Below are 26319 nucleotides of genomic sequence, written 5' to 3'. Positions count from 1 at the left end.
TCTCTCCTGTAAAAGTTCCCCCACTGTGAGGCTCTGATTTTCTCCTCAGTGCCGATGAATCTCACACCCGCTCTTGTAATTCTTCAGAGCTCCAGAGCTTTGCACTAGAATGCCCGCTATGTAGCTCCATGGGGATTTCCCAAAAGAACTCATCCCTGGCATACCAAAACCAAACTCAATTGACTTCCTCTGAAAGCTGCTTCCCTAAAGAGCATGGTAAACATAGAACAGGGCAAATACAAGGGGTAAGGGAACATAGCAAGGGGCATTACTTACATACACTTTTTGCTCTTGTAATGGCTTAAAAGCTCTTTAATATATGTGCCCTCCATCCCTGCTCTTACCAATGTCATGTTTGGTCACACCCCTCCCAAATATTATTCTCTAGTCCTTGAATCTAACATGCTCTCTTGCCTTGTAGCCTTTGCCTGTGCCACTCCCTCTGGCTGAACCACCCAGCCACCTGCCACTCATCCTTCCGTCTCACAAGAAGTGGCATTTGCGTTGGGAAACTTTCCCTGAGTCCCACACTGAGTGAGCTGTCAGCCAGCCTTTAAGCTTTTAAAAAACAGCATATTCACTTCTTCAATCACAAAATCCTTCCAACCATGCTTTAATTATTTATTTAGATATCTGTACTCCTCTGTCAGCACCTGATCAGTAGTGAAACCTCAATAATATTTGTTGGAAATGGTCAGAGCTGTTACAGGTGTATAACCATCTAGTTGTCAAAATAGGAGCTGTAATCACATATTTGAAGACTTCCATTTTCCATTAAAATGTCACAGAGTGTATGTATTTAAAAATTTGTTGTGTACTTTTTATCTAAATCACACTGAACACAGTTTAAGAAGTCTTGTTACTAAAAGCAACCTGCAGCACTTCATGTCCTAGTTCCTAAAGCAACATCTCAACTCTTTCAGCTGATTCTTGTGATTTTTGACATCCATAGCTCTAAATAACATACTTGTTGCTTGATTTTTAAAAACTTCCCTATATATATGATGAAATATTAGCTCCTTTTCACCCATTCCAACCACACATTATCACATTTCTTACCTGGTATTAATAAGTTTCCTCTTTGTTTATTTGCTTAGTATCAATTTACTTACTTTAACCCTAACCCATTTCCTAAGTATGCCAGTGGTGTTTTTTTAAATGTATTCAAAATTGGTAGATATTCCATCAATTTCATATTTTTCAAAGAGTCTCTCCCAGAGACTTCTGACCTGCTAAGATCTGGATTTATTATTCACAGACTATTGCATAGATATCATGTTGTGCTTTCTCTTCACCGTCATCCTAAAAATTCTCTTCACTTTTCTTCTACGCTAGACTTCATGCTTTCTGGACCTAATTCATTTTTACACTGTTATTTTGTGGAAGCATATCTTTTTAGAAGCTTCCTGATAAAGTTACAGGAAGTACAATGTTTAAGACCCTGCATTAAAAGTATGTCTTTATTATACTCCCAAACTTAATTGGCAAGTTAGACTGGACATAGAATTCTAACTTGGAAATCATATTCCCTTAGGTTTTAAAAATAATTGGGCAGATACATGCAAAAAAATGAAACTAGACCACCAACTTAGACCATTCACAAAAATAAACTCAAAATGGATAAAGGACTGAAACGTAAGATGGGAACCATAAAAAAATCTTTTTTAAAAATATATTTTTTTGATTTTTTACAGAAAGGAAGGAGAGAGATAGACAGTTAGAAACATTGATGAGAGAGAAACATTGATCAGTTGCCTCTTGCACACCCTCCACCGGGGATGTGCCCACAACCAAGGTACATGCCCTTGACCGGAATTAAACCTGAGACCCTTCAGTCTGCAGGCCGACGCTCTATCCACTGAGCCAAACTGGTTAGGGCCATATAAAATCTTAGAAGAATCCATAGGCAGCAATGTGTTAGACATGTGTCATAGCTTTACTGATACTGCTCCTAGGACAATGGAAACTAAGGAGAAAATAAACAAATAGGACTACATAAAAATAAAAAGCTTCTGCACAGCAAAAGAAACCATCAACAAAACAACAAGAGATCCCACTATATGGGAGAACATATTTGCAAATGTTATCTCCAATAAGGGTTTAATCTCCAAAATTTATAGGGAACTCATACAACTTCAAAAAAAGAAGATAAAGAATCCAATCAAAAAATGGACAAACGACCTAAATAGACCTATTTCAAAAAAGGACAAACAAGAGGCCAAGAGACATATGAAAACATGCTCAAAGTCACTAATCATCTGAGAGATGCAAACTAAAATGACTATGAGATAACATCTCACGCCTATCTTTATAGAATGGCTATTATCAACCAATCAACAAATGACAAGTTCTGACAAAGACATGGAGAAAAAGGAACCTCATGCTCTGCTGGTGGGAATACAGACTGGTGTAGCAACTGTGGAAAACAGTATGCAGTTTCTTCAAAAAAATAAAAAATGGAACTAACATTTGACCCAGTAATTCCACTTCTAGGAGTATCTCAAGAAACTAGAAACACCAATCAGAAGATATGCGCCCCTATGTTCATAGCAGCACAATTTATAATAGCTAAGATTTGAAAACAGCCTCCGTGCCCATCAGCAGATGAGTGGATTAAAAAATGGTGGTACATTTACATAATGGAATACTGTGCTGCTGTAAAAAAGAAGGAACCATTTGCAACAGCACGGATAGACCTGGAGAGCATTATGTTAAGGGAAATAAGCCAGTCAGAGAAAGGTAAATATCACATGATCTCACTCATTTTCAGAATATAATGAACATAAACTGATGAACTAAAATAGATCCAGAGACACAGAAGCATTGAACAGACCATCCAACCTCAGGAAGGTAGTGGTTGGTGGTTGGTGAGAGATCAACCAAAGGACTTGTATTCATACATATAAGCATAACCCATGGACACAGACACTAGAGGGGTGAGGGCATGTGCTGGGAAGGGTAGGAATGATTGGGGAGAGGTCAATGGGGAAAAAAGGAGACACGTAATATTTTAAACAATAAAGAATTAAAAAATAGTCTCTTAAACTTTGAAGACATTATTTATTCCATTGTCTTCTAGAATACACGTTGCTGTTGAGAAGTCCAATTGCATCTTGATTCTTAATTCTTTATATAATAGCTTTGGAGATTTAGAATCATCTCTTTACAGTTGTAAAATGATTTCACAATGACAGGGATCTTGGTGTGAATCTATTTTAATTAATCTATTATGCTAGTGCTTATTAGTTTAAATATGAAAACTCATCATTTAGCTCTGAAAATTTTTCTTGATTTATTTCTATGATTCCCTTCCTCTAGTGTCACTGTTCTATTTCTGGCACTCCTGTTATTCAGTTATAAGACTTCCTAGAATGATCCTCTATTTGGTTTATTTTTTTACGTGTACTGTTCTATTTTCTGTGAGAGTTTTCAGCTTTATTTTCTAATCTTTCCTGGCTATTTCATTTCTGCTATGTTATTTTTAATTCCTAAGAGCATTCTTTTGTTCTCAAAATGTTCTCTCTATACCACCTTGTTGTTGTTTCATAGTTGCAATTTCTTCTCTTATCTCTTTGGGGATATTAATGATACAGATTTTTGAAGTTTTCTTCCCATGTATAGTTTCCATTTCCTTCTAGTGACTTTTCACTGCTTGTTTTTCACTCTTATGCTTAAGGCTTACTTACTGTTCTTGTTATCAAGTGCTGCTTAATAAGAAACTAAGTCAAAATCCAGTGGCTTAAAACAACCATTTAAATATACTCATAAATTCACCGAGTTAGAAATTCATAAAGGGCATAAGAGGGATGGCTCTACAATGCTTGAAGTCTCAACTGGGAAGACCTGAAGTTGGGGGTGACTTAACTACTGGTGGCAGGAATAATTTTGAGACATCTTTATTCACTGTTTGGTGGTAGATGCTGGATATCAGCTAGGACCTCATCTGTAGCTGTCAGTCAGACCATCTACGTACGGCTGCTCCAGGCGTCCTGGATTTCCTCACAACAGGAGGAATCAGATCCCTTACTCTGGGTCATCTCTCCAAAGGCAGCTCAGTCCCAGAGAGCTAGGCAAAAGCCTTTTCTGATCTAGTCTTGGCAGAATTCTGCTATACTCAATTCATCCCGTCAGTCAGACCAAGTTTCAAGGGATGAGAGGGACAACCCCTTCCCCCTCTCCCTTACTTCTTAGTGGGAGGAGTGTCAAAAATTTGAGGATATGTGTTTAACCGCCACACACAGACATCTGACAACCCTTGGCTGTCTGTGAATATTTTTGACTAAATAAAAAGCTAGTTGGACTAAAAGTTGATTGGAAGCTCTGAGCACATAGGTAGGGCTTGGTGACTGTGAGCATGACTATAGAGTGATATGGCTGGATTATTTCACTGGGGAGATCTAGATCAGTATGTAAACCCATGTAAACCAACACTTCCTCTTTCTAATGTTCATTAGCACTATGGAGCTAGTTAATAAGTTTACCTTTATAGCAGCTCTGTAAGGAAATGATTTATTTTTATAGATGAGATAACTAAGGCTTAGAGAGGTTAGTTGACTTCCATTGATTTGGGAGTCGACTCAGGTAGTCCTCAGAGCCTGAGCTCTTATGTGCTATGTCATGCTGGACCAAAGGGAGAGAGAGAGAGACCTCCATGATGTCTTTAAATCTGACAAAAAACAGATACATTGGGTATTATGCACCGACTGGGAAAGAGGACAAAAAATTTCAAACTCATCAAAGCAGCTAAATCACAAAGACAACTCAGCTTCGATCCTTGTCTAGAGCATTGTATAGAAATCTACAATGATAATGAAGCAACGGACACTTACAGAATGTTTGTTGGAAGTGAGACAAGGTTGGAGCTTCCGGTGCGATGTTGTAGAAATGGGTTTTTAGGGCTCCGCTCACCAGTAGATTATATGCCAGATCAGTTATATTGATGCCCACGATTGCAAAGGAGTAGCTGTAAGGTGCAAACCACAAGGCAATGCGTGTCACATATGGGAATAAGATTTAAAGATATGCTAACCTGATTAGTAAATTATCAGAACAGTAGGCTTTCCTTCCCTCTTCACCTTATCAAAACCCTGAATTTTTCGATTAATCAGAAAATTTCAATAATGTAGACTAAGAGAATGCTTTGTCTGATAACTCCAATTCCAAATATATGAGAGAGAAAAAATAGAAAATTAACAAAGCTTCACATGCAAAGATATCCATTATGGTACTATTTACTAGTATAATAGGAAAGATGTAGAAACTATGCAAATATTCTAAAAAGATAATTGGTGAAGTAAATTATGGTAATTTCATATAACATATATTCAGACACTAAAAGATTAAGCAGAATATAAAACATTATGTATTGAAAAAGGCCAGTTTTATTATACATACATGCACAAATGTGTACAGAAAGCAGGCTAGGGTGAAATGTCACAAGATATTAATATGGGTATGTTAAAGTAATAATATTGGGGTGATCCTTTTGTTGACTTTCCTGTATTTTCTAAATTAACCATAATAAATCTATAATATTGGGGTAATTTTTTGTTTACTTTCCTATATTTTCTAAATTATCCATAATAAATCTATATTACTTTTAAAATAAGAAAAAAATATAAATATTTTAATGCTCAGGGTATATTTTCTAGTCCCCCTTCTGCCTGTCTATAAAAAATTAAGTGAAAGTTATTAAATCCTGTCTGGCAATATATACTGAGTGGCCAGATTATTATTATCTCTGAACGTATAATAATCTGGCCACTCAGTGTATTTATATCTCAAATGTGTACCAAAAGCATTCTAGACTTTTGCTGGAGATCAACCACCTATTTGCTCTGAGCTTTCTATCAGCCAATGCAAAGGGAAAAACTGATCAGGTGCACAATTGATAGTATCTTTGATATCAGATAAATGAGGTACTCAAGAGAAGCACACTGTGTCCAGAAATCATAATAATCTGGCCACTCAGTGTATATCCAGTACATTTAAAAAAAGAAGGTTGCTGTTCAAAATATTTTTATATAAAATGGGCATTATAAAAAACTTCTAAAGTAAATTTTTATCTAAATGCCTATACTTGATAGAAATTCTTAAAAGAAAACTATCAAATACAATTATGAATGATTTCTGAAATGATTTGTATATAGTTCCTAAACTTTGCAGTTGGTGACAGGCAACGTAGTATTATATAATAATACAAATACAAATATATCCAAAAAAATAAACTATCCTTTTAAAAATTCAACTGGATTATATATGTCCATCAGGACAAGCAGATTTTCATCCTTGCCATCTTTGACAGTGCTCCTCAGACATTTTTGTTCAGGTTCAGAAATCCAACACTCACCCAATTGCTTTGTCCATTCTTTTTTGCTCCCATTCTGCTTTGCTGAATTTGCTGAATGAATGAATAAATGAATAACATTTAATCTTAATCGGTACTTGTTCCCTTTATATTCATGTGTAAACTGTTACACAGATGTCTATAATTCAGTTATCAAACACAAACCACAAAAATGTTGTCAATTAAAAAGCCACAATACAATTGATTTGGAACTCAGAAATGGAATTATGTAAAGCCATGCCACCTCTCCTCTGTTCACTTTAGTTCAGCTTTGGAAGATAGCTCTAAAGGCCAAAAACTATGATACTCTTTTGAACTATCATTAATTAGCAAACAACATTTCTCCCACGATCCCTCTCCTCTAACTAGGTGCCACCTCACTCTCATGATTCCGCATTTTTGGTTTTATCTCGTGGCATTTATTATACTCAGCCTTGTTTGTCATGTCTGACACACAGCAGATGCCAAATAAATATTTGTTGATAAATAAATAGACTTAGTGAAAAAAAGGAAGGAAGGAAGGTGAAGAAAAAAAGGAAGGAAGGAAGGAAGGGAAGAGAAGGAGGGAGGAATACTACATAGGTTTTTAAAAATCTGTTTCAACAAGTGCTATGGCATTTCCTCTGGTTAAGCAAGGACAATATAGCCATAGCAATTCCACTTTTAATCCATTTTATAATTTGAGCTTCTGAGCAAGGCTGTTTGAAGGAAAGGTCCCATGATAGAAGCATTCTGAAAATACCACCTTGCATTCCATTACTGTGTGTACTTGTGCACCCCCCCCGCCATCCTCACCCCCTCCGTATTGTCTTGTAGGCAGGAACCACATCCACTCTTCATCGTTAATAGGATCTTCACTCAGTGTTTTTTATACTAAAACATGGTTAGCACTGGAACTAAATACAATTTTAAAACTAGATTTATAAACACTTAGCTTCCAAGCAGGAGAGAGTTTTATGCAGTACACGGCAAACACTACATTAAAAGACACACATGTGATACACACAGCACAAGAACACAATGCAAAGTTTATATTTATCTATATGTACTTTCTACCTTATAAATGACTGCCTATAATCAAAAGTACTATGTTTAATTCACATGAAAATAAATGTCATCTCTTTTTAAAGTGTCACTGCCCACCAACAAAGCAACCAATAAGCCAAAGAGGCATTAAGGAAACTTTTACCTTAAAAGATTCATAAACAAATTAAAATGGTTGTGTGTAAAAATTTTTTAAATATATTTTTATTGAGTTCAGAGAGGAAGGGAGAGGGAGACAGAGATAGATACATCAATGATGCGAGAGAAGCATTGATTGGCTGCCTCCTGCATGCCCCCTACTGGGGATTGAGCCACAACCCAGGCATGTGCCCTTGACAGAATGAAACCTGGACTTTTCCATCTGCAGGCCAACACGCTATCCACTGAGCCAAACCAGTTAGGGCATGGGTGAAATTTAAGAAACTTTATATAAGTGAATTTATAAGCACCTATTTTCTCTTCTACAAATCTTTGTAAATACACAGTCTTTCCATATTTATTTATTTTTATTTATTTTTTCCCATATTTATTAAATTTCTATCTGCATTGAAAATATAAGAGAAGCCCAAACAACCTCCACTCATTTGATTACCTGTAGGATATCCTGACCCCAAAAAGAATGAATCCTTCTCTTCAGGAAACACACACTCTCTGTCTCTCTCTATCTCTCTGTCTCTCTGTTTCTCTCTCTCTCTCTCTCTCTCTCTCGCTCTCACACACACACACACACACACACACACACACACACTGGCACACCCACACATCCTCCCCCACAAACAAACAAACAAAACCTAACAGTCAAAATTCTCCTTTAAACTTAAATCTACTTTAATCCTCAAGTTACTACAGGATTTGATGGATGGATGTTCCCACAAGGAGTGGCGTATAATGCTTGCTGAAGGATAGACAGGAGTTTTTCTGAGTATCTATAGGCTGAACACCTGAAATATTTAGGGCCTGACAGAACCCATGTTGCTATCACATTAGTTAATGTACAGGGTGTTTCAAAAATATATGCACACTTTAACAGCTGATAGCTCAATTTTGAAAATAAAATGTATTTTAATAAACACTGCCTTTATAATTATTCAAAGTGTGTGAATACATTTTGAGGGGACATCCTATATACTTTTTTCAGACATCAGTGAAGGACAGTAACATTTTCAAAACATTCTAACTTGTATCCAGTAAAATTTACCAGCAATTTGAAGTGACCCATATTTGAACTGTAGCTGGAGGGACAAAGCATTGTAGTTTTATCTCCATGCCCTGTGCGTGCACACACACGGGCACATGCTAGCGTCTTCTTAATCACACAAGCCCTCAAATACTTCCTCTCGGATGCTGACCTGGGAGGTAAACTATAAAGCCTTTCTCTGAGAATGGCTGACAGTCAAAATTAATCCCCCTGCGATGGTTAATCAAAAGTTATTTTAAGCTTATTGTCTCTTCCCAAGGATCCTGGAGGATTCGTGTCCTCTGGCTGATGGAATGCCACCTGACACTGCACACAGACAGCAGTCAATTTTAACTGGAGGGAGCTCAGAGCCTCTGCATCTCAGAAATAGGCAATTCACGCAGTGTAGGTAAACAATCAACACAGCTCGATTTTGGCCATGTAATATAGCAAGAAGGAGCTGAGTGACGTTAGTGGTTTCCCAACGTAAGGAAAAGATAAAAAGAAAATAAGAATTTAATCTTATGGAAGATTACAAACATAAATTAGAGAAGTATATTATAATTAAAGGAGCCCTAGCTAACAGAAGCTAGAATAAGTATAATAGCACTTTGGGGAGGGGGACCTGAAAGTCAATCTGTTTCTGAATTTTGAGAATGATGGGATAAAACGTAGGGTTTAGTTAGAAAACATGAGCACTAACAAGGAACTTGCCATGCTGAGGAGAAAAAGTGATACAAAACCATAATCGCAAAAGAGCAGAACTCCTTATAATGAGAGTGCCTAAAGCATACATAACTACTATCTATAATAATGAAGTGAGAGATGCATTAATAGGAGAGGAAATTTGCTCTGTGTGAAGAACTTCCACATGGAACGGCCACCTCTGGGTGAGGTGGGTCAGAGCATGTGTGGAGAGGTGGTCAGCCTTTAGGTGACGCGTTCAAAATGCTGCTCCATGCAGGGAGAGCCATGGTGTAGAAAGGGTTTTTGGCATCACCTATCAGGTTAGTTTAACCTGTTTTTTCCTTTCCTTAAAACAAGCCAAAATATAATACACCATCTTAAATTAAAAGATAGAAAACGCTAGCTTTTTGAAACATTTCATGATCTTATATTTCTTTAAAAATTTTGCCTATATTTATTCAAAAAGAAAATAAAGGCAACAAAACACAAAGCAAAGAAAAAATACCTTATGTCCTCTTTAGTGATATCCCTTCATGTAACCAGGTAAAGAAAAAAAAATTAGAAAGGTAAACAAAAGGACAAATAATTTAGAACCTATAATTTTTTTTAAAGCCTCAGCAATTCCAGACTTTTCAGTTAGTCCCTGACTTCGTGACTTTCATCCTCCCCTCCAATCCCCCATCCTACACCTTGTCTCTGAACTTTTCCTTCCAGACTCTACTTTCTCCTTCTGTGCCTACCTCCTCCATCTTCCTGGAACCAGTGATTACATCAGTCCCTTTAAATACATATCTTCCTCTAATGGGTCCATTTTACATCCTCAATCCCATAAGTGCCTGAAGATTTTTTGTAGGTTATAGCCATTTAGTTCACAAAGAACAGCATGTTTCAGGCTTATGTTTTCCATTTAACATCAACAAAAACAATATGCAGAGAAAACCCTAAGGCAACCATTTAGAGTAATATGTAAATGTGCAAATAAACTTTTAAAGCACAAGTCATTCCATAGTATTTGCAAGGCAGAACTTTATAGTAATTAAGGACTCTACCTCATGCCAGCCAATTTAACAATCGTTTGCATGTAGAGCCAATGCAAACCAGTACCTGAAGTGTTCACTGTCTGTTCAGAATGTGTCAGAAAGAGCTTCAAGCCTCACTTTCAGGGTTTGACTCCCGAGAAGCTCATCAACAGACCCATGCAGGAGATGAAGTTAACTCCACCTCATCTGGAAAGCCTGATCCTCTTTTTCAAATCTTACCTGCATTTTGGATGAAGAGAGTCAGAGAGGACCTGCTGAGCTGCTGTGGTGTCCCTTTCCGCAAAATACCTGCGGTTGGAGGGAAGAAAACCGTAACTCCACGCTTGTTGAATACATTCACTTTAACCCGATTTGAGGCCATTTGAATTCAGAGGTGGCCACCAGCATAAGATTGTCACTTGTTTCAGCTCCAGGTGACAGCTTTCCCTATTAGAATTTTCCAAACACAGTGACAGTATAATAGGGTAGTTGTAATACTCATATAGACTTGGGAATGATTACAGTAGGTTTGCAAATTTAATTATGAACATTGGCATTCCCTAGAGAGCCCAAGATACCCTCATTGAAGGGGGTTCTAGGTGAGGGGGGCAGAAAGAGGCTGGAAGAAGGGACATGATGAGGGACTTTAACAAAGGGCACAGAAAGGAGGAGACTAGAGGATACAGGATGCATTTCAAATGATTTTTCTTGGCAAATGCTCATGGAGTATTTGAATTCTGAATAATTGGAAACTATAGAGCTTAGAGATGTTAAAAATAAAACTTAATTCTGGGGAAAAGGGAGAAATGAGGTTTCCTAGAAGATGAAACTATAGCATGCTATTTACTTTGATGTGAATATATTTCCTGCATAATTCTAAAGAATAAAACAAGCTATTGAATTCTGTTTCAGGAAATTTCATGAAGGGGAGACAGCTAATGGATGTTTCCCTCTCACATTGGTGTTCTCTCTCTTTTTTTCTCTCAAATCAATAAAAAACATATCTTCAATGAGGATTTAAAAAAAAAATCACACCCTAACCAGTTTGGCTCAGTGGATAGAGCGTCGGCCTATGGACTGAAGGGTCCCAGGTTGGATTCCAGTTAAGGGCAAGGGCCTTGGCTGCAGGCACATTCCCAGTGGGAGGTGTGCAGGAGGCAGCTGCTTGATGTTTCTCTCTTGTCAATGTTTATGACTCTCTGTCCCTCTCTTTTCCTTTCTGTAGAAAATCAATAAAGTATATTAAAAAAAATAATTATATATATATATATATATATATATATATATATATATATATATATCACTATTCTCATTTTTAGGATGTGTCAAAGAATACAAGAACTAGCCTAAAAGGTCTCCTTCTGGCTTGAAAAATAATGACTTCAAATGACTCAATTTAAGCTTGAGAAAATAATGAGCAAAATTAATTGAATCACATTAAACATATAAAAACCAGGATTAAAAAGAATATTTAAAATGTAAAGAGATACTCCCCCCAAAAAGTTTTTTGATCACTAACATTGGAACTAGGGCACCAAGCCATCATGCTAAAAATTGGCAACTTATTTAGTGAGCATCTGTCCTGCCATATTTTAGAGAAACCAAATAATGATAGTAGATCAAGGGAACTGAATCTCTACAGAATCCCAGCCAACAACTGTGGGAAGAATAGCAGAATTAGAAATCATTTTTTGCACAGTTAATTAATTGGCTCAGTGAAGAAGGAAATGGTTAGCTAAAGAGTGGATGGGGGGGGGGGGGAGGTTTTACGATGCAGCCGTCAAACTGTGATGCCTCTGATCCACCTCAGCCTGGGAACCAGAGTGGGGACTCTGCAGGCCTCCCAGCGTGACATCAACCTGATCCTCCTGAAGCCTTTCAGCATACCTGTGACTTTCAGGTATAAAACAGACAAATCTAGACCATGGGGCATTTTACAGGACAATTGGCTGGGGAGCTAGCATAGCAGAGGGGTCAACGAGAGAGAGAGGGCAGTGGGAGAGAAACTGCTCCAGCTGAACAAAGAGCGGAGACACCTAGGAACCAAGTACAATGTAGAGATCTTGTATAACATTGGTTAGAACCAACCAGCTATAAAAAGAGATTTTTGAGGGAACTGGGAAAATTGAATATGGACTGAATATAGAGGACACTAAGGAATTATTGTTAATCTTGATAAATGTGATAATGGCATTTGGGTCAATGGAAGGTACTACTCATGTTCTTTAAAAACTTAACAGTGAAATGAAAAACAGTGTAAGATTTTTATTAATGTGTCTAACTTCAAAACAAATATGACAAGTATTTCAAAACCTTGATAATTACTGAATCTGGGTGATTAGTATAAAGGGAGTTCTTTATAATCTTCTTTCTATTGTTATCTATACTTAACGTATTTCATAATAAAAAAATTAAATAAATGAATTTGAGATTTGCTTAAAAGAATCCATCTGGTTTGCCAGATAAAAGTAAAATGGTAGCTTTTCTTAAAAAAAAAAAAAGAAAAGAAAAGAAAACCCAAAACAGCTGAAACCGGTTTGGCTCAGTGGATAGAGCGTCGGACTGGAAGGTCCCGGGTTCAATTCTGGTCAAGGGCATGTACCTTGGTTGTGGGCACATCCCCAGTAGGGAGTGTGCAAGAGGCAGCTGATCGATGATTCTCTCTCATCGATGTTTCTAACTCTCTATCCCTCTCTCTTTCTCTCTGTGAAAAATCAATAAAACATATATTTTTTAAAAACACAAAAACATTTTTTTAAAAAAAATTGATTTCAGAGAGAAAGGGAAAGAGAGAGAGAAAGAGAAACATCAATGATGAGAGAGAATCATTGACTGGCTGCTTCCTGCATGCCCCCTACTGGGGAATCAATAGGCAACTGGGGCATGTGCCCTTGACCAGAATCAAACCTGGGAACCTTCAATCCACAGGCTGATGTTCTATCCACTGAGCCAAACAGGCTAGGGATAGAGGGTAGCTTCTTAAATTTTATGAGCCTGAGTTATCTCTCAGAAAAATGGAATGTTTTCTTGAAATTTTCTTGGAAGTAGCTTTTGGAACTAATAACTCAATTTCGTCATTTCAGTCTGAGGAGACCAGAGCCTCCTCTAATGCTTACCCATTCTTCATTTACTTACTGCAAATTGTACAGTCCCAGAAGTCCCATTCCTCGAAAATCCGTTTTAGGATCATCGCCTTGGAAACCAATTTCACACCATTGCTTAGAAATACGAGATGCTAACGGAGTGTCGGGCTTTAAGAATTTCCATAACTGGAGACAAAAAAGAAAATTAGCCTTTTGACATATGCACATAAATACTCTTTCCGATTGGCTCCGATCTTTTAAACTACAATACTAGGAGAAGGTTTGCAAAAGTCAAAGACATGCAAATATATAACAAAGATTTGATCATCTTTCAGTTACCTATGACAGCAGTCCTCAAAGTATTGTCTGAACACTACTGGAGGGTCTCTATGACCTTTTCAGAGAGTCTGGGAGGTAAAACTATTTCATAAAAAATGCAAATACTGTAGGTTATTTGCCTTTTCTTTTTCATCTTATGAGCACACAGTGGAGTTTTCCAGAGGCTGCATGACCTGTAATGATGTCATCCCTCTGAAAGCAGAGGAATGTCTATTTTATATTTTAATGCTTTAAGTATTTCTGTTTTAATTAATAATCAGATATTATCTCTCACAGAAACTGTTTGGAGTCCTCCAAAAATATACAAGAGAATAAAGGGGAGGAGAGAACTGGGAAAATTTTGAGGGCATGCATTCCCTCAGAAAATGCTTAACCTAGTTACCATAAAACTTTTAGCAGCATTATTAACAAAAAGAAAAATGAGTGGACTTGAGTTTTATTTCTTACAGTTCACCTATAATGATGTGACAGTAAATACATATAGCTAAGTAACAGAATATCAATAATGTTCATGAATAACCCTAAAAACATATTATGATGTTTAAGAGTTACCTAAAAATCTTTCGACAATAATCAATTTTGTATTAATGGACAAATATAGATTCTAAACGCTATGCTTGTCACTGTTTAAGAAACCAGTTCTATTTTTCTAAGCTTCCTATAGAAAGATACCTTTAACACATATAATTACTTGAGAACATGAAACACCCACCTCTATATGAATATATAATGCTTTATTAGTTCTTTCTAATAAACAGACAGAGGCATGTAAGCAAACTTACTTGTAACAATATTAATAATATTTTATATTTTCACTATAGATACAGATACTAATATTAAAATTCCTTATTACTATTTCAACATGATTCAACTTCTAAATTGCTTATTCCATGTTATATACCGGTAGATTTTAAAGCTTTAGCACAACAGAAATACACAAACTCCTTGCTTTATAGTAAACTGTCACATATCTTTAAAAAAATATTTATATTGATTTCAGAAAGGAAGGGAGAGGGAGACAGAAACAGAAACATCAATGATGAGATAGAATCATTGATTGGTGTCTCCTGAAGGCCTCACACTGGGGACCTAGCCTACACATGGGTATGTGCCTTTGGCCAGAGTCTGCAGGACGATGCTCTATCCACTGAGCAAACCGGCTAAGGCCTGTCACATATCTGACACTGTATAAAACAATGCTCAATCACAGGAAACGCCAACAAGAGTTGTAATCCATCAAAGTTATTTTAGGCACTAATCAATAATTATGTGTGATTCAAATGATACAATATTTTATCTTAGTGGCACCAAAGGTAATTTTACTCTAAAGAGCGAGAGAAAAATTTCAGAGGAACGGAAGTAAATGTGTCATCCTTGAAAGCAAAATATGAGACACGGGTATAAGAAATGTCTTTTTATTTTATCCATATAAGAACTTGCCAGTGCTCTGCATTAATCAAAACAGAAAATGTGTCTGTGTTCACCAGAAGAGGACTGAAAAATGAGACATTCTCTTTTTAAAAACTGCCTGTAGAACCATTCCTGCCACAATGAAAAATAAGTGCAAACAAAAGGAAACAGACTGTAAAGCTCATCACATTCACGTGGGCAATAATTTGATGTGATCTCGGGGCCCTCCACTGTTTAAATGTATCTGGTCTCTCCAAGTGAATGAAATAAAAGAACAAAACCAAGCATTTTAAGTCATAAACTTCATTCACAGCCTGTGTTTACATGATCATAAAATCCAGATCTTTCTTTTTAGTCTTCAAGTAGAAACAGTGATGACAGTCTCCTGTGTTTACAAATCAAAGCACTTACACAAAACAGCTATCTATTAAAACTCCTAAACAGGAGTCAGCAAAGATTTTGTTTCTATCATACTTGCAATTTGAATGAACTGAAGAGGGAAATAGGGACCCCACTCCTAAGTTTGCTTGGGGAGGATAGAAAAGATGTCTAAGTTCAATAAATAAGGTCTTTAAAAAATTAAGCAACGTCTGCTGTAAAAATAACGGGTAACAGGGGGAACAGCGTGGGCACGGGGGATGGCACAGCCATCTGGGTCGGGGTGAGGGGCAGAGCATGGTGGCAATGCGCTGTCTGTGACAGGATACAGGAGAGAGAGCTTAAAGAAATCGGAGAGGGTCCCAAACGCATGCTAAGGTGCATGGGCTTTCTACAGTTAGACCTCGGGAGCCTGAAGTTTTTAACCTAGAGAGTGACATGACGAGGTAATCCCTCCAACAGTATTTAAGGAGACAGGGGGGAGGGAGTGCTACTGGCCCAATTGGAGACAATGGTTAGAATAAGGCCGTAGGAATGGAAAACACTAGAGAGGTATTTGTGGGGAGCGCTGCAGTGAGATTTAGTGACCTTTGTAAATGCATAGCATTTCTCTAATTAGATTGCAAGCCACTTACAAGTAGAAAGGATGCCTCTCCTCAAATTGCCAAACACAATAGTGGACTGTCCTGGCTGTGTAATTCCCTGTGTGAACCAGAGCCTGGACTAAAACGATGGTAGCTTGCTCACCTCTAAAGCAAAGATAACAGCCATCACTTCCCTTACATCTTATAATGGTGGCAGTAAAAAATGATAACATACATACTGAAATCCTGACCACAGATAAGTGGTATCACAAAAGTTCTTGACATGTATTTAGTGAATATAATAATTCATGCATTCACCCATACTGACTCCTATGTGCCAGCACACAGACAATAGATCAGCTAAGATGGAACACAGCAAGTATTCAAATGCCATTGGTTCAGTGAGCATCTCAGCCATGTGAATGAATTGTTCAGGTGCTTGTGGCCGATGTGTTCATTCTATCACCTCATTTCTCTTACATTCACCTCTTTATTTCCCACCTTGAAATCATTTTATTGAACTCAACTTCCTTTATCAGAAATGGAAAAAATAAGGCCATGAAAGGAGATGAAGCTCAGTAGTGGCTTAGCTACAATCAGACAGAAGAGAAGGAAAGGAGAAAAACTATGGCTAAGAATGAGGCTTCTTTAATTTTTAATGGTTCACATCAGATCTGGCATTAATTAGTAGAGACCAATGAGTCATCTGTTAAGTACTTACTGCTTTCACACAAAACCACAACAGTTTACGCTTTTAAAATTACATCTTATTGACATTTTAAGATAAAATAAAGTTAAGGCAGCTAAACAAGTTTTTTTCTCTCCAATTTTGTTACTGCCTTTTTGAATTTCAGGCACTGCTCTGGACAGAGGAGTGCAAAGATGAGTAAGACTTGGGCACTGAACTGGTTGGTAAAACTACTCTTCTTTCTGGTTCAAATGTTGGAGGTAAATTTTTCATTGGAAAATTCATGTGAGAATTTAGATGTAAAGCCAATTTTCTCCTGTACCCTGAGAAAGTATCAGAGGCGGTTTCTGTGGGTTTCACATGGAGCTCAAGCTTAGGTTGTTTAACTGCTGAAAGCCAACAAGAGAAATAGTGATTGTCAAAGCGCGTCCTGGGATTCCCATTTATGACTGTTAGTGGACATCAAAGACGATGAGGCTGGCTTCTGTTTCAGCAATTGCCCTCTCGGGAAATTACCCAAGACCTCCAGAATGATTATTTATTCATGTAACTTGGAGACTATTAGAAGAGGAGGCGAAGGTTTATATCTGGTGTGTTAAAATTTGCTGAGAGACTAATATGCAATTATAAATGTTACTTCTGGCTGTCAAACCAAAACCCTAAGAATCTCACGTGATCTGATGGTGTACTATGGAACATAATAAGATGCTACTCCAAAGCACCGAATTTTAAGAAATCAAGATAAAAATTTTTAGATCAATCTTCAGAACTACTCATCTGAAATGTTTTCCAAATTGGCTTCTGAATATAGATGCCTTTTTAGGATCAAATGCCCATCACACAGCTTAGCACACATTAGCTGGCCTAAGTGAGGGCCTGCAATGCGCTCGAGGACTGACCTTCAGAAGCATTTCCTCGTGTTGAGGGTTATCAGAATCATAGGGCTCTCTGCGCAGCTTCTCCACATCTGCAATAAGGTTTCTGTATCCGACGATCTGCAGAAGGCAAGCCTGGAGAGAGATTCCCAACCTGCGGTGTTCAAAAAGGAAGAAACACACATGAAGAAAAGCATAGCATACTTTGGCATTTGTTCACTTGATGTACCGTATTTTTCGGACCATAAGATGCACTTTTTTCCCCCCAGAAGTGGGGGGGGAAAGTCCCTGCGTCTTATGGTCCAAATATAGCCTACACATATACTTAAAAAAAAAAGTTGTTTTACTTGCCCGGCTCTGTGTGGTCTCTGTGTGCTTGCCCGGCTCTAAAATGGTTCTAAATGCTGCTGTTTACTTTACAGGGTTGATTACATGTGTTTATGACTGTGATGTTGGGTTTTAATGCACATAAAATATTTTAGGACACTATTTGTTTCAGAATCTTTTTTTCTTCATTTCCCTTCTCTAAAAACTGGTGCGTCTTATGGTCCGGAGCGTCTTATGGTCCGAAAAATACGGTAATCACGCAGGACTTGTCCTATTTCTCTAATATATAGGGGATTGCCCAAATAGCATCTACCTAATAGAGAAGCACAGTTTCTCACTGCATCTGCATTGACAGCTGAAGAACTTGGCGAAAACTTACCTCTCAAAGCTTAAGCTATGTTGCAACAATGTGTCTGAAGAAACAAGAGATTTTTTGTTCTTAAGCCTCACCCAAGAATATTTCCCCCTTGATTTTTAGAGAGAGTAGTAGGGAGGCAGAGAGATACAGAGAGAGAAACATCAATGTGAAAGAGACACATAGATTGGTTGTCTCCTGTATTTGCCTCTACTGCAGATTGAGCCTACAACCGAGGTAGGTGCCCTTGACTGGAATCAAATCCATAACCCTTCAGTCTGCCCAACTGTCCACTGAGCCAAATCAAATAGGGCCATGGTGGGCAAACTGCAGCTCGAGAGCCACATGCGGCTCTTTGGCCACTTGAGAGTGGCTCTTCCACAAAATACCATGGCCTGGGCGAGTCTATTTTGAAGAAGTGGCATTAGAAGAAGTTTAAGTTAAAAATTTGGCTCTCAAAAGAAATCTCAATTGTTGTACTGTTGATATTTGGCTCTGTTGACTAATGAGTGTGCAGACCACTGCACTAGGGCAAGGGAGTTATTTATGCAGGTGATTTGTGAGATGCAGAAAATATAGGTGATAATGGGTTCCTAGGGATCATTTAGTCCCCACTAGGTAGGCATATCAGAACACTTCAGAAAGGTATGTGTGTGTGCGCGCATGTGTGTGTGTGCGTGTGTGTGTGTGTGTGTGTGTGTGTGTGTGTGCAGAATCAGAGGAAGAAATAGCCCTCAGGGGCTTACGAGTAAAAAAAAAAAATCATAACAACAACAAAACACCTCTGCATGAGAGCATTCTTAACAGATAGGCAATGCCAAGAGTAAGAACTCACTATTTTACAAGATTTGCCATTTCATTCTGACTTCTCTAGTTGCCGAAACACTTTCCTTTAGGCTGAAACAAAATCTGTTTTCCTTGTTACCAATTGGTTCAAATTCTGTTCTCTGAGCAAATGTATTTCCACCTTTCCCCCACTGTGCCTATTTATTTTGAGATAGTGATTCTTTCTTCTAGTCACATCTGCAGTGTTTAAAAACATTCCCTGTTCCTTCAATTCCTTCTCATGTGACACGGTTTTCCATTGTTACTATCTTGCTCAGACTTCTCTGAATGTACACTGTTTAACAGCCCATTATAACACATCACCAGAACAGAAAACAGTCTGGCAAGCGTGGTACACAATCATTACTTCCTATGATCTGAATGCTGTTTTCTCTCCTACAACCTAGGAGGTAAAATGGGGTCTCTAAGCTGTCACAAAACACTGCAAGCTCAGTAAACAGATGGCCCACTAATTACCAAGATTCTTATTTCATATAAACTACTGTCACATAAATTATTCTCTTCTACTCATTTTATGGCATTTTAAATCTAAAGGTGGTATTTCCTGTATACTTATTCCTGTTAAATTCTTTACAGTCATTAGCTTTTGGGGTCAAAATAGTTGAATGTTGGCAACTTCCTATGATTTAACCCAAGAGTTACTCTTTGGTATACTCCTACTCCTAATTCACTCACTAAATTGGAACAATTTTGTTCTCGTGGTGGTCATTATAATCATGATGACAATGTTATCATCATCTTTTTTTTGGGGGGGGGAGAATAAGATGTATAGAAAGTAAAGACTAAAGTTGGGGGCAATGTATAATTATGTCTTAGGATTATATATTCAAATGTAGAGGACCATGTAAGATAACCCAGAATGCTAAGCTTAAATAAAACTAAATGTTCAATTAAATGGCCCTTGTTACCATAGCACCAAAAAACCACATCAGATATTGTAATACAGGAAAAGTGAACAGTGGCACTGGGCACCCAGGAAACCAACACAGGGCTGAAAGAGTTAATTTTGAGGGAAAGAGAAGAGTGGGAGAAATGAGAGAAAAGGCCACCAGAGAAGCCAATTCAATTTTTACTGTAGTGATTCTTATCAGCAACATTAGCAGCACTTGAAAAAATGTAATTAAAACAAAGTGAGGTGGCCTTGGCCAGTGTTGCCAAGTGGTTAGAGTATGGGCCTGTGCACTGAAAGGTCATGGGTTTGATTCCCGCAGGTACCTGAGTTGGAGGTTTTATCCTTGGCCTTAGTCATGCAGTGTGCAGGAGGCAACCAATCTATGTGTCTCTCTCACATCAATGTTTTTCTCTTTCTCTCTCTTCCTTCCTCCCCTCCATTCTTTCTAAAAATCAATGGAAAAAAAGTGAGGATTAACAAAAACAAAACAAAAACCAAAGTGAGGTTAATATTGGTAATGACTTGACAAATTATAAAACATTTCCCCTAGCCTTCTCTATTTCTTGATTTATTTTCCAGAAAATTATTTAAATTAAAAAAATATCATTTTGTCAATGTCTATTTATGGAAAAAAAAAAAGTAGCAAAATCAATTTTGAAATGTAAAAACACAATCTCTTACCTATAAGGTTTTTTATTGTTTGTTTGTTTTTTGTGTGTGTGTGTGTTTTTTTTTTCCTTAAAGGAAAACAAAAGAATAGATGGCAAGGAAATGCTTCTGAGTGAAACATATATCTTTCATAGAAGAGACAGAAAAGATTTGCTAATTCAATCTAATCCAACCTCTAAATGTGATTATAGGTCTAATATATCTCTCACGCTTAATGGTAGCCTTACATTTTTTTTTGTTCAACTTAATTTAAAATAACTTGTCTTATTATCACTTTCCCCGAGATATAAAATATATGTCAAAAGGTTTCAAAAAGACATTTACTGCATAATTAAATCACCTTTAATGACTGAATAAAAAAAAAAAAGGCAGCTAATTAGCTGGTGTCTGCAGAAGAATGGTATGGAGACCACGTGGAAATGGTTTTGTGATGAGCCCCAATTAGCTACTGTGTTTCCCCGAAAATAAGACATCCTTCGAAAATAAGACCTAGCACATGGAAAGATAAGACATCCCTGAAAATAAGACCTAGCACAACTTTGGGAGAAAAAATTAATATAAGACACTGTCTTATTTTCAGGGAAACAGGGTAGTACTTAGAATCCCTCCAAGAGACAGACATATGCAAAGCGAACTCTGAAATTCCCTTGACTACAGCTCCCTGTCGCTGGCAATGAAAAGCCTTTCTCAGGGACATCTGAAGATCCCATGCATATCTAAAAGACAGCTTGATTGTTACCTGCCTAAACTGTCTCTAAATATATCTGCATGCAGAATTTATTCTACCCAATATCCTTAGCTCATTTTTTTCCACTGAAAAGTTTCTGTTCCCAGTGGAATATATAAAGCTATTTTTAAATGTCATGTACATTGCCAAATGCATTTTAATACTCCCAAGATGAGATGAATAAATTACAAAGTTCTAAAGTCTTCTTACAAAAACTATCTCTTCCTCCTACACATGCACGTGCACATGTGCGTGTGCACACACACACACCTCTCTCTCTCTCTCTCTCTCTCTCTCTCTCTCTCTCTCTCTCTCTCTCTCTCTCTCTCTCTCTCTCTCTCTGTCTCTCTCTCTCTCTGTCTCTCTCTTCTCTCTCTCTCTCTCTCTCTCTCTCTCTCTCTCTCGTCTCTCTCTCTGTCTCTCTCTCTGTCTCTCTCTCTGTCTCTCTCTCTCTCTCTCTCTCTCTCTCTCTCTCTCTCTCTCTCTCTCTCGGTTTTAAATAAGATCAGAAGTCTTCTATAGGTCTCCCTGGGCTAAAGTCAGGATATTCATGCCTGTCCTCTTGACCAGCAGGTAGGGACTGTCTCCTGGATTTTCAGCCTGGTATGAACTAATGGAGCAGAATTGGCTCAGGCACACTTACAATTTGAACTTGGACTGTACTGTAAAACACGGGCATTGAATGAAGTGACTTGATGAATGGGCTTCCTTTATTTCAGCTAACACCAGAGGCATCCATCATATTTCGTACATTCATTGCATCTCAAAGCATAAGCATAAATCATAACAAAGTACAAGGTTGCGACTATTTAAAAATATGGAAATGGCACCTTTTTCTTTATTCTTCATCTGAAAGTCAAAACATTAGAATGATTGGGGGTTGGGGAGGTGAAGAGATAGATAGGTAGACAGACAGACAGAATGAGCAAGCATGCTATAGAAATAATGAATATGCAGCCATGACTTGTGTTCTATATTTACAAAATAATAAACACAATTCTTACTGTGGATTTATATCAGGGTTAATTTTTTTCAGTTCCATGATGTCTTCTATAGTTTTTTCAATAGCATCAAGGTGAACACTCACTGAAGTCTGCAACAGCTAGAAAACATGTCTCAATCATTTCCCTGGTCATGAACACCAGTGACTTAAGCAGGGTTTATTTAGGGTCTACTTAGGGGCTTCAAGTATTTGTTTAAAGCTTCTCCATGAAGATGCTAACCTAAACTAAACGTAAAGAAAATATTGATTTAGTACTTGAATTCTAGTGAATTTGAAATTTTCACAATGGGAATAGTATACTTTTCTCAATTAAGATAATAACATGAAACAGAAATATATATATTTGTGATAATGTTAAACTGGTTTCACATTAAAATATTATATTTTCATTTTCCCTCTCAACATACCTGGTTTCTATTGTTACTGGCCACTATGTCTACAATTGAGAGAAGTACAAGGAAGATATAGTCTTAAGGATACCAAAATCTATATATATATAAACCTAAGCAACCGAACAACCAAATAACTGAACGACTGAATGACCAAACAACCAGTCACTATGACATATACTGACCACCAGACGCTCAACGCAGGAGCTGTCCCCTGGTAGTCAGTGTGCTCCCACAGCCAATCTCCCACAGCTAACCAACCTCCCCCAGTCCCTCTGGCTCTGATTGGCCCCAATAGGGCCAGCTGGCTAACCTCCCATGACCCCTTCCCCAACCCCCGCTGGCCAAACTCTTGCTGCCTCAAATGCCATCCAGGCCGACGGACCTCACCCATGCACGAATTTGTGCACTGGACCTCTAGTTAAATAATAATATTCAAGAATCTTGAAAAAAACACACACCAATTTTCTCTCTTATGTGGATATTAACTATGTGCTATAAACACTGGAATAGTGACTTTGATTTTCTTGGAAAATCTTGAGCATAAAGTTAAATGATTTGGTTATTAACACCAGAGAGTTAATGCTGCTCCTATTTTCAAGTTATTTTTATTTTATGATTTTTGGAAGAGGTATAAAAAAAGATGAATTTGACAGTAAAGTGAAAAGTGCACCTTACATCTGCCTAAAAATTCACATACAATGGCTACTTTCATGTTAAAAGTAAAGGCAATTCTCTCTTCTCAGTTTTCATCAGTTTTTTATAATGCTATATTTTGATTCTTCAAATTTTTACTTTTTGATGATGGATCTGAGCTTCCAAGTGAAAAGTTGCTGAAAAATATAGAAATAATTTTACTTACCTTACTTTTTGAACCTCTCAATGATGTTTCTATAAAAGAGATAATTTTAAAAGTGATTAAAACTTATCCTTTGCAAGTGGTTTAAAATTACTGTTCTGAACGATAACATTCTCAGTCATACCAAGCCTACATGTTGCTTACTTCTTTGTCTCATGCTTACCAATCTTCATGGTTCTAGAGGCTCCAGGCTTGGTGTTGTAACAAATCCGCTGCAGCTCACACCTTCCGGTCAGCTTCCTCATGACAAACTTCAGGCAGCGCCACAAAAACGTGCAGTAAAAATACAGGCACACCTGGATCAACATTCTGTCAAAGACAAAAGACAGCACCTTCCGCTAGAAATCTGGAAGAGAACAGGAAGCAGCCACCACCAGCAAGAAAAGCAGCCCAGAGAAAAAAATCAGCCATTAGACGTCTGAGTTTGCAAGTTTTCTTCATTTTCCTAATCCCACATTACATTATTTAAGGTAGCTGCAAACCCGTCATTGGGAGCCATGCCCCGTCTGTGAGGACACACTTGCTATGACTTAAAGCCACTCCAAGAAAGCCCTATTCTAGCAAGCTTGATATTCCAACTACCTGAGCACAAGGCACTTAAAAACATTTTTCATTAAGTTAGCACATTTTTAAAATTATATTATTTATTTTATTGGTTTTCTACAGAGAGGAAGAGAGAGGGACAAAGAGCTAGAAACATCAATGAGAGAGAAACATCTCTGCACACACCCCCACCGGGGATGTGCCCGCAACCAAGGTACATGCCCTTGACCGGAATCGAACCTGAGACCTTTCAGTCCGCAGGCCAACGCTCTATCCACTGAGCCAAACCGGTTTCGGCTAAATCAGCACATTTTAAAATAACCAGTACCTTGAGATGGTCTCTCCTGCGGTCCCTCCCCGTGAGGGACATGTCCTGGCAACGCCCCTCTCCTGCGTCTGTAGACAGCCTTTCAGCTTGCCCTGGATCATCTCCAGCCCATCCTTACTGCCCTTTTTGGCCCCTATTTTATTTCTTCCCTGTTTACATTCTTTTCTTCTTCCCTTGGCTTCTCTGTAGGTACTGCTCTCCTCATTGAGGACCAGTTATTTTTATTTTATGATTTTTGGAAGAGGTATAAAAAAAGATGAATTTGACAGTAAAGTGAAAAGTGACAGTGTGGCTAACTGTCCTCTCTGCTGACCAATCCCAACACCTTTGAACTTGCCGGCAGGTGCTTCATCCGTTCACTGAACAAAGTGTACTGACTTTTGGTTCTCCAACATCCTCAAACTCCACCTTATGACAAGTTTGTTCTTTTTTTTAATATATTTTTTTATTGATTTTTTACAGAGAGGAAGGGAGAGAGATAGAGAGCCAGAAATATCAATGAGAGAGAGACATCAACTAGCTGCCTCCTGCACACCCCCTACTAGGGATGTGCCTGCAGCCAATGTACATGCCCTTGACCAGAATCGAACCTAGGACCCTTGAGTCTGCAGGCCGACGCTCTATCCACTGAGCCAAACTGGTTTCAGCATGACAAATTTGTTCTTGACCCCTGCTAACGTTTCCTTAATTGCACACCCTATCTCCAAAAATACTTCAACAGACTGTGAAGTAACTTACAATGTCTCTGGCAGGTAAATTTTTGTTTTATGCTGACATTTATTTTTAACTAGAGGCCTAGTGCACAAAATTTGTGCATGGGGGCTGTGTGTGTGTGTGTGGGGCGGGGGAGTCCCTCAGCCCAGCCTGCACCCTCTCCAATCTGGGATCCCTCTCATAATCTAGGACTGTTGGCTCCCAGCTGCTCGCCTGCCTGCCTTCCCAATTGCTCCTAACCGATTCTGCCTGCTAGCTTGATCACCCCAAACCACTCCCCTCCCAGCCTGATTGATGTCTAACTACTCCCCTGCCACTCTGTTTGCCCCCAACTTCCCTCCTTTGCCAGCATGATTACCCCTTAACTGTCCTCCCCTGCAGGCTTGATTGCCCCTAACTACCCTCCCTTGCCCTCCCTTGCAGGCCTGGTCCCTCCCAACTGCCCTCCCCTGCTGGTCATCTTGTGGTGGCCATCTTGTGTCCCATTGGGGGCAGGATCTTTGACCACATAGGCACAGCCATCTTGTGTGTTGGAGTGATGGTCAATTTGCATATTACTCTTTTATTAGATAGGATATGTTGGTGCCTACTACTTCATGGTACTGTTCAAAGTCTCAAAATGACTCAAGCTACAGAAATAAGGAGGACCCATAGCCAGAAAGTGATATTCAATCATCTTCTCTTAATATTATGTTCTCCTGTAGGCAGGAATATTTCTATTATTTCCTACAAGTGGCATTTCTAAAAGATGTTTCTTCTGCAATATTCACTAATTCCCTACAGTTCTAACATAAGGTGATCTATTGTAGGATCATTCAGATAAATTAGAGTAGTTAACCAGTAAGCCTCAATGATGTGATTCATCCCTGAATATGAACCAATACCTTGATCAAGTTTCCCTTTGTTCAAATTGCTCTGGCCCCAATATCTTGAACAGCCTGTGTTAAAAATAAAAATTTCCAAAGGCTAACTTGAACAAAAGCATAAGATCTATCTATAATAATAAAAGAGTAATATGCTAATTAGACCAGATGGCT

General features: G+C 38.1%; 1 protein-coding gene across 6 annotated transcripts in view; it reads right to left on the bottom strand.

Annotated features, from left to right (window-relative positions):
* ELMOD1 (ELMO domain containing 1) overlaps positions 1-26319 on the bottom strand; it is a 70862-nt gene that overhangs the window by 5760 nt on the left and 38783 nt on the right. For 2 of the 6 annotated variants that reach the window (XM_036427125.2, XM_036427128.1), the window contains 9 exons: positions 23861-24006; positions 23701-23729; positions 22451-22548; positions 17655-17784; positions 13409-13542; positions 10514-10582; positions 9760-9783; positions 6350-6400; positions 4830-4963 (listed from right to left, as the gene is read on the bottom strand). In XM_036427125.2, the coding sequence (XP_036283018.1) occupies positions 4830-4963; positions 6350-6400; positions 9760-9783; positions 10514-10582; positions 13409-13542; positions 17655-17784; positions 22451-22548; positions 23701-23729; positions 23861-24006 (815 nt within the window). Of the gene's footprint in view, positions 1-4829; positions 4964-6349; positions 6401-9759; positions 9784-10513; positions 10583-13408; positions 13543-17654; positions 17785-22450; positions 22549-23700; positions 23730-23860; positions 24044-26319 lie in introns of all 6 variants that reach the window. The other 4 variants (XM_036427126.2, XM_036427127.1, XM_036427129.2 and 1 more) reach the window with 3 other exon arrangements.

Source organism: Pipistrellus kuhlii, unplaced genomic scaffold (assembly GCF_014108245.1).
Source record: "Pipistrellus kuhlii isolate mPipKuh1 unplaced genomic scaffold, mPipKuh1.p scaffold_m20_p_9, whole genome shotgun sequence".
In the NCBI taxonomy this organism is placed as follows: domain Eukaryota; kingdom Metazoa; phylum Chordata; class Mammalia; order Chiroptera; family Vespertilionidae; genus Pipistrellus; species Pipistrellus kuhlii.
The sequence above is the reverse complement of the archived record's forward strand: the minus strand, read 5'-3'. Positions and strand labels throughout refer to the sequence as shown.